The sequence below is a fragment of the Aythya fuligula genome, chromosome 13, assembly GCF_009819795.1.
Source record: "Aythya fuligula isolate bAytFul2 chromosome 13, bAytFul2.pri, whole genome shotgun sequence".
Taxonomy (NCBI): Eukaryota; Metazoa; Chordata; class Aves; order Anseriformes; family Anatidae; genus Aythya; species Aythya fuligula.
The window spans coordinates 7,136,392-7,148,271 of record NC_045571.1 but is presented as its reverse complement, the minus strand read 5'-3'; the positions used below and the strand labels follow the sequence as shown (position 1 = coordinate 7,148,271).

General features: G+C 42.1%; 1 protein-coding gene across 1 annotated transcript; it reads left to right on the top strand.

Moving 5' to 3' along the window:
* Nucleotides 1–362: 362 nt before the first annotated feature.
* ESX1 (ESX homeobox 1) lies at nucleotides 363–5,768 on the top strand (the record flags this gene model as incomplete). The annotated part of the gene is made up of 4 exons (XM_032196415.1): nucleotides 363–438; nucleotides 515–746; nucleotides 829–874; nucleotides 5,679–5,768. Coding segments are annotated over exons 1-4 (444 nt in total), but the record flags the coding sequence as incomplete, so codon positions are not given.
* Between the last annotated feature and the right edge of the window lie 6,112 nt (nucleotides 5,769–11,880).

The following is an 11,880-nucleotide window of genomic DNA, read 5'->3' as shown; positions in this document are numbered from 1 at the left end:
GCAGGAAAGTTTGCAGGCCTCCTGTTGAGCCATCTCTGCCCTAACAGCGCCGACAACACAACTCAACCGGGAGAAGGCGTAGAGACCTGCAGCAGGGCGACAATCCCGCAGGTTTCTGTGCACCTGCCCCGTGTTTGTCGCCACGGAGCCACCGCCGAGCGCAGGGACCTGAAGCGGAGCCGAAGGGGCAGAGCAGCGAAGCCCGGCACAGCCCGGGGAGTTCCCCCCGAGCCCGGCCGTGCGCGTCCCACCCCCGGCCCTGACGCGTTAATGAAATGCTAATTACCGGGGCGCCGAGCCGGCCGGGCTGCCCGCGCCCATAAAACCCGGTGCCGGGCTCTGCCCGCCGCCAGCCCGCCGCCATGCAGGGCGCCCCCCCGGCGGCGCTGCACCTCCTCACCTCCTGCTTCATCGACGGCGGCGCGGGCCGGCGGCACGGTGAGGGGCGGCGGGGCGAGGCGAGGCGAGGCGAGGGGCCGAGCTCTGGGCTAACTGCCCGCTTCTCTCCCCTCAGGCGAGGAGCGAGCGGAGCCAGCGCCGCCGCGGCCCGGCCCCGCCGAGGAGCCCTCAGCGGCGGGGCGCGGGGGGCGCCCGCCCGGCCATGAGGCGGCGGCGGGGGTGGGCGGCGAGGCGCCGGCTCCGCTGAGGAGAAAGCAGCGGCGGTACCGCACCACGTTCAGCACCTTCCAGCTGGAGGAGCTGGAGCGAGCCTTCCGCAAGTCGCACTACCCCGACGTGTTCACCAGGTAGCGGGGGGGGAGCCGGGCGGGCGGAGGGGCCGGGCGCCGCACGGGGGCAAGGCGGCTAACGGTGCGCTGCCCCCCGCAGGGAGGAGCTGGCCGGCCGCCTGGAGCTGACCGAGGCCCGCGTCCAGGTGGGTGAGTGCCGGGCGGCGGCGGGGAGCCGGCCCGGGGGGCGGGCGGGGGCGGGCGGGCAGCGCTTCGGCCCCTCAGGGACGGATGGAGACAGAGAGAGAGACACGGGCCGGCCGCCACGGGGACACCGGCGGAGCCTCCTGGGAGCACCCCCCGCCGGGCTGGAGCAGGTACCGTGTGCCGGGGCGCGGGGCTGGCGTGCAGAGCCCCGGGGAGCTGCGGGCAGCCCGAGGAGCTGGCAGCACTCGGCTGCGCTGCCTGAGCTCCGAGTCACAGCGCGAAGTGAGTGGGTAAAGGAAATACGGGGTTGGTTTGACGTTCGTGTGACAGCAAGGCACCGTCCTGGGGAGTTTTATGGCCCGGGTGAGCTGTGCTAACAGCAGCGCTCGTAGAACTTGAGGCGTAGAGTTCATGCCTCACGTTCTCATCGAGTGCATTTTCCTTAATCTACAAATGCCCCAACTAGCTTTTCCTGACTTTAAGCACTTGATACCTTCTAAAACGTAGCTCAGAATGTCTCATCTAAGCTAGAAGTCCCTTCCTGTACAAAAACAAGGTGTTCTGGTGTTGCGTTTTGTGTTGGACTTTTTTTTATTCGTTTTTGAAAATGTTGCTTCACACTATGTGAAGACTTCCAAACTATTTTTAAGCTCAGAATAAAAAAACTATAAAATTTGGCTTGTGCTGTTTATCAGATACCAACTGAACTACTCTTCCAGCACAGCCCTGGGTATGTGCATATTCATGGAGAACTGAAAGCTGGGTGCAGCTGCTCCGTGTGACAGTCCTACTTATTGCTGCATAGCTTCGTTACTGTTGGTGCCAGAGCCTTGCTTTTATCTGTTGTCATAACTTAACTCACTGGATCTGGGATGGTTCACACTAGCGAACACCTGTAAGGCTGTATTTTTTTTTTCTTTTAACATGCACCATCTTCAGAAAAGGTTCTTAGAAGTATTAACAGTACTTCACCATTACTCTGCTGAGAATAGCTGGATGTTTTTCATATTTCTTGTGTGTGCTTGGAAGAAGTTTTGTGCTCCTCCCTCTCCCTACCACCAATGATCACTAAAACTTCTACTCACTGAAATACCCCAATATCTGGCAACTACACACAGCACCTATGCATAGAAGGGATACAGGTGAAAAGCTGTTAACTTGCCTGTTACTGTCGCATTCCCTTCCTAGGGTGCTCACTCTGTAGTCCATTTGACTAGTGAAGGAATAGTGCAATGGTAGATGGCAAAAAGGAACTCATCTGATAGTGACTCATCTAAAAGACATGGAAATGTTTGGGTTTGATGTAGTCAAAAAGGAATTAACAAGCAAAATTTCAGAGTTCATGTATCCTCAGTGGATGGAAGGAACAACAAAAGGCTGTTCCTTGCACTTACATATTCCTTGTCAGATTCAGATCCTAACAAGTCTCCAGAGCACAAGCACCCAGTCAGCACAGTTCACTTGGGGCAAACTTCCAGTGTGCAGCACTTCTGTCTGCGTATGTGTTCTTGTCCTGTGGTAGATGGGAAACCTCTTAGCTTGGAGGTGAAAGGATTCATAGGAACAGGTAGTGTATGGATGGAGATATGCTGTAAATAACAAGCTACCTTAATGTCCAAATACATCCCTCAAACACCCATGCTCATAGTCGCTCTGTATGGTGTCCTGTGAGAAGACTTCCATGCCTCTATACAGTACCTGAATAAACCAGTTGGCATGAAAAGCAGTATCTTTAATTTACTCAAGTGTAATTCCAGGAAACTAATTGATCTTCCCAAGTACAATCAGACTCCTTCACCTCATTGTTTTCAATTTGAGACCTTTGCTGCAGCGACCCCTCTATCAACCAGCTGAAATAAATACAAGCCACTGTGTTGTCCCTCACTTGTGCATTTTGGAGCCTTATATGGAAGTGAACGAATAAGGAAAAAAAATACCCATCAATATAGTCGCAGTTCAGCATCACTTCAAAAGACATCAACCATTGCTACTCATTATTTGCTTGTAGGAAGGAAGGGAAGAGATGGCAGCAAGAATCTTCCCATTCTTCCATACCATGAAAGGGGTAGTCTGAAAGTCCACAAAACATTTTAATTCATCTGAACCTGTGTTAGGAAGCTCTTCGGTAGCATTAACATCTCTTCTTGCCATTCTGCTCATAATTCACGTTATTGCTACGGGAGGAAAAGAAGAACAAGTTAAAGGGATATTTTGTTTTCATAATGTGTAGAGCAAGCCATCATTTGGGTATGGTAGTTCCGCAAACTGGATCAGTGTTAAAACATCAGCTTACAACTAAAGCTGATCTGTGTTGTCATGTTTTCTGATTACGATCCTTACAAAAACTATGTGGATAATGTAGTGCACAACTCAAAATCATTACTTTAAAACTCATCTTCCTATGAGTATTAAAACTCAAATATTCAGACTTAAGTAACGCACTTTGGAAAAAGTATTTTGTCACTGCTATCAAACTCATACCATAAATACCTTAACACTAGCATAGCAGTTTCTCTTATGTTTAGTTTGTCACTTCAGATATATCCAAAAACAGAGTAAAGACAAGTAAAGCCAAGGGAAAATGCTTAATAGAAGCTTCAAGATGACTAATCTGAATGATAATGACTATAATACATTAAATTTTGATAGCTGTTTGTCACGTATGATACATTCCTATGCCCCTTTTAGCACTTGAGTTGATAAGTTTGTAACAGTAAGAAACTGAAAGTCAGCTTTTTTCTAAAGGTAATTATTAGATATCTGTGGTGATACTTCTTCGCATTTGAAGAATACAAAATCTGAGAGATGATTTAAATCAAGTTTAGTTGTAAACCCAAAATCTGTAACAATAAAAAAAGTTATTTTGTAGTCAAAGTACCAGTGATCAAATGGATTTGCTTTAGGACAGAAAAAGCAGAAAAGCACACATCTCACTTCATGTTAGGCTTCTTGATGAAGAACAGATTGAAGAACAACACTAAGACTTAGTAAGGAAATTAATACATTTGCAGCATATTATTTCCTTTTAGGAAAGTTTTTCACTTGCATATCTGCAGTGTGAGACTGTTCACTGCCTTTCTTAATTGATTTATTTGAATGGAAAACACTAACACCTTTCCTTCCAAACACACTTAATGTTGTTTTAGCACCTGAAGGTAAATTAGTCTCTGCAAATAGTTAGATGGCATGTCTGATATTAAAAGGAGCAGTGGAGGTGGGAACGCCCAAAACCCAGTTTTGAGACATTACATGATAGAAATTTAGAACTGTTAAAATATTTTGGCTGAAATATAATTGCAGATATAGTAAGCAGCTATTAAAAGCCATACATCCATAAAACTTCTGCATCAAAATTCAAAGATTGTCATAACACTTACTGCTATAAAATCTATTTCAGAAAGACTAATACCAAAGGAATAACTATTTTAGCATCTGCTGTCTTTTTTTTTAAGACTTCATTTTTGCAGCTTAATTTTATGATTTTACTTTGGTTTAGTGACATCGACAGATTCTTGATATGAAGTTAATTACATTGTATGTTAAACAACCTCCATCTTTAAAGTCTGCCTTCGTCCTAAATCACAAGTAAACTTCAGAAAGTCATGGTTCTGTACAGGACTGAGAAGTGTGTTTCCAAGAACTCTTGTTCTTTGTATTACCACTTTCTACTAAATATTGAATCCTCATCAGAGCGTTTAATTATTACACACAGAACCCTCCTGCACACAGCTCACTGAGCGACACAAGACTGCTGAGATTATTAGGCATTAAGCACAGCTAATGCCTTTCTTCCAAGTCCAGATCCAGTTCAGAATCTAGCTTGAATGGTCCCCACTACAGAGGGGACTCAAAAACCCAAGCAGCTGAGTACAGTTGGATTTTGAGTGTACAACCTCAGCAGCATATACTTTCAAGATTATTAAAAAAAAAATACAAAAAACCTCTCCCTGCTGTTTTAGGGCTGATGCTCTTCAGTCTATTCTTTGCTACCATCCTGGGTCTGAAAGGTTCAGCTCAGTGAATGATAAATAATGACAGTGTGAAGAGTCAGGTTTTCTGATCTGTAGATTGGATTGACTAAAATCTTTAAAAGATGTTTAATGGGCTAAAATAATGACTAGTCAGGCTTGAACAGGCAATGTACCCAACGGCTTACTACACAAAACCAGTGCTAGCTAAAGCCCCTTTAGGAACAGCTTGATACACTGTTCTAATAAGACTTACTAGATTTTCTAGTTTAGTATTGACTTCCACTGCAATTCAGTTAATCACTGTCATATCACTATATGCTGTTTGCATTCATGGTAGGTAACAAAAGGTTTTCATTTTACTTTTAAATTTCATGTGTAAGAATGAGTGGCCCAGCTATCAAGATAAGAAGCACATGCCACATATTTGGACAAGTTCCTCTAATAGTCATGATTAAGGTGCTTCCCAAGGTATCTGTACAGAAATAGCTACCTCTTGAAAGGCTTTGTTGAAATTTAATTTTCAATAAATAGCTTATGAAAGGAAGAATAATAATTTTAATAACTGATCATAAGTTCTCAAGTGATCAGTTTATCACAATGGCTTTGAACCATATGGGACTATACAGTCAGAGTTACAGTAGTAAAATTCAGTTTTTATAACCAATTTATTTGTTAATAAACTCATTACAGTATTTATGTATGTATCTTTAATGTTAAGAAGTTTTTGTTTAACAGTAAATATTTTGCCATCCATATCACTGCGTGCAGGAGTAGCTGGTAAGACAAACTTCAGAGTAAGTTCAGCTAATGCCTTTATAATTTCTTATTGAAGGTCTGGTTCCAAAACAGAAGGGCAAAGTGGAGGAAACGTGAAAAAACTGAAATTCTGGGGACTGTTCCAGGAATCTCCTTAACACACCCACTTGGTCTATTTTTGGATGTTCCACTGAGTCATTCCCCCATCCTAGATCACTCGTGGAGGTCAATGCCTTTTTCAACATTGGCTGTGCCATCCATCTCTTCAGCCTTTAGTCCTTCAACCCTAGGGCCATTTGGCCTCAGCAGCCTTACCTGGACTTCTCTCTTCAGAAATCCTATTTTAAATCCACATTTTGGAAGGTACGTTGTTTTTTTTTCTCCCCTAAATCTCAGAACTGTTAAAAACTGCATTTTTATTAGTTTGATATTCACATATGTTAACAAATGTGCTCCCATACTTAAAATGGAGCTGGTTCCTGTGTGGGATCGCTTGATTAGAAAAAAAAAAAAAAATTTAGTTGTAAGTCATGCTAGTGAAAGCTTCCCATGTAATTGCTGTTTGAATATCAGTTGTGCATACTTACCAAAATTTTGGTCTCACTGAATATTGGTCTTCACATAGAGTGCTGTAACCTAGGTAGCTTCAGCTCCATCCTTACCTTGCATAAATAACGATGTGACTGCAGACAGATGTGGCTTCTAGGAGATTTGGCAGAATAAAGGTTTTAGTCATTTTTTTCTATGGAGATCAAAAGATTCCATAATGCACCCCATAAGATATGAAAAAGCATCTGTGTAGCATGTATAAACATGTTTATATACCTACACAAATGTAAAAGGCAGTGTTCTCCTCTTGCTGAAGTTACAGCCTGCATCAGTTCCACGTTAAGGGGCAGATCTGTCTGCCACACAGGCAAATGCTGCTTTTCACATCTAGCAACTTGTCTGAACAAATTGGCTACGTAAACAGCTACATGAATTGGTCTTTTTATGAGGTGATTTATTGTTTTCACAGAACAGGCTGAGCTCCAGCATCCAAGGTTTGCTGAGAAAGGATTAGGAGTTAAGTGAGTGGTTGATGTTTTAGGTATCTGCAGTCTGATCAGCTGTCAGGTTTATTTCAATGAACTGTTTTTTTGTTTACTTTAAGAGTAAGATACTATACTGCAAAATAAAGCAAAAATACGTTCTGCAAAACAATGTACATTTGGAAGAAACTGGTAGTTTTGGCAAGTCAGCCCACTCTTTTTTTATTATTATTATTATTCCCTGCAACTCAGAAAGTACTTGTTCTCCAAAACAATTCTTAGTTTGGATAATATTGACTTCTTTCAAATACAGGTTTCTCAATGCTTTAAATCCTCTCATGACAACAGCTTCAGTACTAATGAAAGCTCCTGGACCCCCGTCAGACCCTGCTCTTACTGCCTTCACTGATCCAGCAGCGGTTGAAAGGAAAACGTCGAGCATTGCAGCACTAAGGCTCAAAGCGAAAGAACATTCAGCACAAATCCCTCAATTAAACCTCATCTCCAGTCTTACAAACACTAACAAAGAACTTTGTTAGGAGCTCTCCCACAGACTGCAGCCACAGAGGGGAAAGTGAATGCCTTCCCCAATAAGTAGCGCCTGTTAGAGACATTTAAAGGAAATAAAAAAAAAAAAAAAAGGAGAAAACACATCCAGCTGTAGTTCATCCAACTTCAGCAATGGACTACAAGGAGGTAACCCTGCTAAATTTTTTCCTTTATTACAACATGAAATCCTGTAGCAAGTTGACTTTTGTCATTGTTTTTATACAGAGTGAATTTCTGACACTACAGAAATAAGCAGGAACTGCCCTCATCTTTATAACTCAGGCTACAATGAAACTGAAGCTTCGAAATTCCTTAAGTCACTGGATGCTAGTTCACATGTTTGAAATAATTTGTAGGAATAACTTCAGTCTCATAAGCAATTCTTAACTCATTTCTCAGGAGGAACTCTTACATACAGTACTTTAGACGTAAGAACCAGTACGCGATATGTTCTTAACTTTGAAAACCTGCTTCATGTTGAAGTACAGATGCCAATGAAATCTCACATTTTAGACAGACTTAGCAGGAAGGAGACTTAGACTATTTTCAGTATAGGCTTTCGATTCAGAACTACGTTTGTATAAAGTAAACCTTGTTTCAATCAAGAAATGTTTATGTTCAGAGTGGCAATGTTTTAATAATTAAAAAATACACTTCGTATTTGAAAACTGTACCCTGTGACTATAGGTTATTAATGTGCAGTAAATTGTGTGTAGTTCTCTGTGCACATAGACACATCAGTAAGTAGCTAATAGCTGTAAATATGAGGTTACTGAGTACTTTTAGCATGACTAATGGCACGTATTATGAGACCACTAAGTTAACAAATCGCTTGTATATTTCCATGTTTCATGCCTTGAATAGATTGAGAATTTAAGCAAAAATTAAACGTGAAGTGTTAAATTCTTCCTTGGACTGATGTTGAAATGACTAAACAGAGGTTCTACTAACCAGAAGTCTCTAGTTCAGCCAAATCAGCAACTCCTTTTCTGGTTTTGGACAAATCTTTTCAAAGTTTTTGCTGAACTTCCCCATCCGTCAAATAGACTGTGAACAACTATCCCAGCTCTAGGCTTTGCAGCTTACTTGCCTACCTCACAGGGCTGTTGTGAGGACTGATTAAACAAACGTGGTAGAGCTACACAAGTGCTCATTGTTTCTTAGTAGTCACAGCAGAAAGGCCAACAGCTGAGGACACCTGCAGATTACCTTCCCCAAGGCTGTAGTGACACTCCAAGCAAGTTCTGTTGTGGGTTGATGCGACAACATGGGACTCACCCATTGATGCTGTCTGGTTCCTAAAGACCATTCACAAGCACTACATTCAGAGAAAAGATTTTGTAAATTTTAGAGCTTTTTTCTCACAGCAACTCTGGGACTACTCTTGAGACTATCAAAGATGTTTTCTAGGCTAGGGTTTTGAGTGCAGGGCTCCAGATACCCAACTGCTGCTTCCGTAGACTTCTCTGAGCTTGTATTCAGGTTTGCGACTAAGAAAGACAGTTTGCTGCATCAGGTAGATCTGTTTTTCATTTCCTCTGAACTACTAATTGCTTTGACTGCTCTTGGGCTGTAACCTACCACAAGACTGGAAGTATTTCTGGATTCACAGATCTGACTGTTACCACAGGTGGGAGGTGGTGGTTTACTGTTAGGAAAAGCAAGCTCTGTACCCAAAGTACACTGGCTAGTCCTGCTGTGTGGGTCAAGCAGCCAAAGACGTGGAAGGCAATGTGACCAGGACCTCTCACAAGAAGTTTGTGCATGTTTTCTTCCACAACAGCTATTCACTCCCACCAGTCCACTCCCATAGCCCAGGGTGCCAGCTGGCAGCACAACACAGTATCCACTCAAGCACTGGGTTTGTTCCAAATTAACCTTTTAAGTAGGTTAATGGTATGAAAACTGCCAGTACACAATTCACAGAGTAGACTGTGGCATCTTTCCTTGCCATCAGTGTCACTCTTGCAAGGTGAGGAGGTTCTGCAGGAAAGCAGACTGTGCCACTGTTTCATTAAAAGCAGCAGGAACTGTCTTGCATTTGCCACAAGCCATTCAGAAGAGGACTTTGCAATAAAAATGAAACCTATTTCTGCCAAGTTTTATTCCTAGACAAATTCACTAGAAGCAGCACATGAAAAATAACTGCTGAAGGCTGGTTTGAATAAATAGCATGAAATAGCAAGTCCTTACGCTCACCAAAAACTTTGACTACAGGGCCATCAAAATTTCACCCAGAAAAAGTGAATTCACATGCTAAAATTCCCTTGATTTCAGCAGTTACATGCAGAGGTAACTTTTATCTGTCAAAATTTTGCTAATATCTATGGACATGAATGATTTCAGGGACAGCAATTAATACGTTGAGGCAAGTAATTTCACTTATTTGCATTATAGCTTGTACCAGACCCAGATCTAGGAGCTGCTACCTTTACACAGCCCATACAGCCACTTTTACATAGGCCACAGGCCTGTCAAAACTGGAGGTTTGGATACCAGGTTTGGTTCCTAAACCACTCCCCATGTTGATTTGGTGTTGCTCTTTCCAGATTCACCTTACAAGAAGGCACCCTTTCTCTGGTAACACCCTCCTCTCTTACTGCAACCACAACCAAGCACCTGCTTGGTACTGCTCCTCTGCCACCCTAACTTCTGAATTTGTCACACCGAGTCAGGGACTCCAGTGCGTATTTATCCATGGCTCTGTGGCTTCGAGCCACTGCATACTTTTTGATATGTGAAAGAATTTCAATGGCAAGTACACTGATTTGATATATACAGATTAAATAAAGGCTGCCATTCCTATGCCATTTGAGTGGAAGATGGTGCCTGCAGACATTAGCATCTCACAGTGGGTGCAAGCAGGGAACACAGATCACTGATGTGCCACCTAGTCTTAGTTTGAAATGCAGATAAGTGCGTTTTTTTTAAACTTGATTTAACTTTTTCTGCTTTAATGAGTGCTTCCAAGAAATTTCTGTTCTTTCATGTGAATTAAAAAGCCAGCTGTGAGAGCTAATGATATTATGAAAATAAATATGCAGGGCAACACTTGAAATCAGCTTAGAAATCAAAGTACACCTGTAACCAAAACTCAGCAAGCCTTTCATGTTAATTATTGCTATTCTTTAACAAAATATCACACCAAGGAAGAAAGCTTACCTGTTTAGAAATGTTACTTTGTTTTAAATTTAAATAAAGAAGATTAAAAGTTTTTGTGGACATGGCATTAAAATTGCAGTTAAGAAATGTTGGGAAGAATTTAACTGAAAAACCTTCAGTCTGGTTTCATAGCTACACTTGGGTCAACACTTATATAAACCAAGCAGGAACATTTCCTTTCCTAGCTCTTCTCTGCAGCAGCAGCATCCTACATTCCAAACCAGTCAGAGAGCTTTTTGATTTGTGTTTGTTTTAAACAGTTCTCACATTGAACATTGCAATTATTTCCAGATACTTTATTTTGCCTTACAGGACTAAAGAATTTAGTGCAATTTAGGCAAAGCTTACACTGATCTGGATTAAGACTGCAGGATTTTTTGTCAGGGTTGCAGCCTAATTCTTCTCTGTGTGACATCAACACAGTTTCTTGGCATAGGCTTCAACTGAGGCAGGCCTAGAGCCCTGCTTGTTTTATTGGGTTTGTCTGGTTTCCCTGAAAGCAAAAATCTTGGGGAGAATTTTCAAAGTAGCACAAGATCTGAACACACCACCACGCCCCTTCATCTTCTGCAGGCTTTAGGCCACTGTGAGAAAAACGCAGTTGTGGAATTAATCTCTTGACATTACCCTCTGTGTGACAATTTTTTGAGGTGTTTTGCTTGTAGATTTTGGACAATATTGATACCTCTTCAAGAAATGCTTGCAAATATTTCTATTGGAGTACTCACATTTGGCTAAATTGACAGGTTTGTTTAGTTTGTCGTCTGCCCCAAGTTCAGTTCTGGTAACATAGGACGTCGGGTAAATTTTCGTATTTCCAGTGGCATAATATCATCAGAACCCTGCCTACAAAGAAAGAGCAATTTTGTTGGGGGGAAAAAAAAGGAGAATAATAGGCCAGGTGTTTGAAGAAAAGACAAAAGAAACAAGCACAGTAGGGTGTTCTGACTCACAAATCTGTATTGAGAAAGAAGTATTCATGAAGAAAATTAATTTAAGAAGTATGTAGTTCAGGTTTTGAGCCCATAAGTTCCTTTCAAAAACAGATTAGCGATTAAAAACTTTTTTAGTCTAGCAATCTCTTAAACAATTAGCACAGTAATTGGAAAGGGACTACAAATTCAAATCTAGATGGACATAAAAGAGTTTCCCCATAGAGCTTTCCCTCATTTTGTGGGTAACTGGCATGCACCTGCCTTTACCATCAGTGGGGTTGAAATACAGAAGTGCTCTGAATAGGGATACAAATGCCCCAAACAGTAATACCATACAAATTACTTAATTCATGTAAAGTAGTGGTAATTGTATTGATTATGAATGTGTGAGTGACTCCTTTATTTCAAGTTATATGAGATGTAAACCACTAGCGTGCGATGGGGTCCTCACTGCAAATTTGCCAACCATAGGGTGGGATGTTACTTTTCTCCTTAGTCCAAACAATAAACGTGGATGCACTGCCACATGGAAATGGAGATCTACTGACTTTAACCAGGTAAATAAGAATTTCTCTACTTACAGGCTGTCTTTAAGAACTCT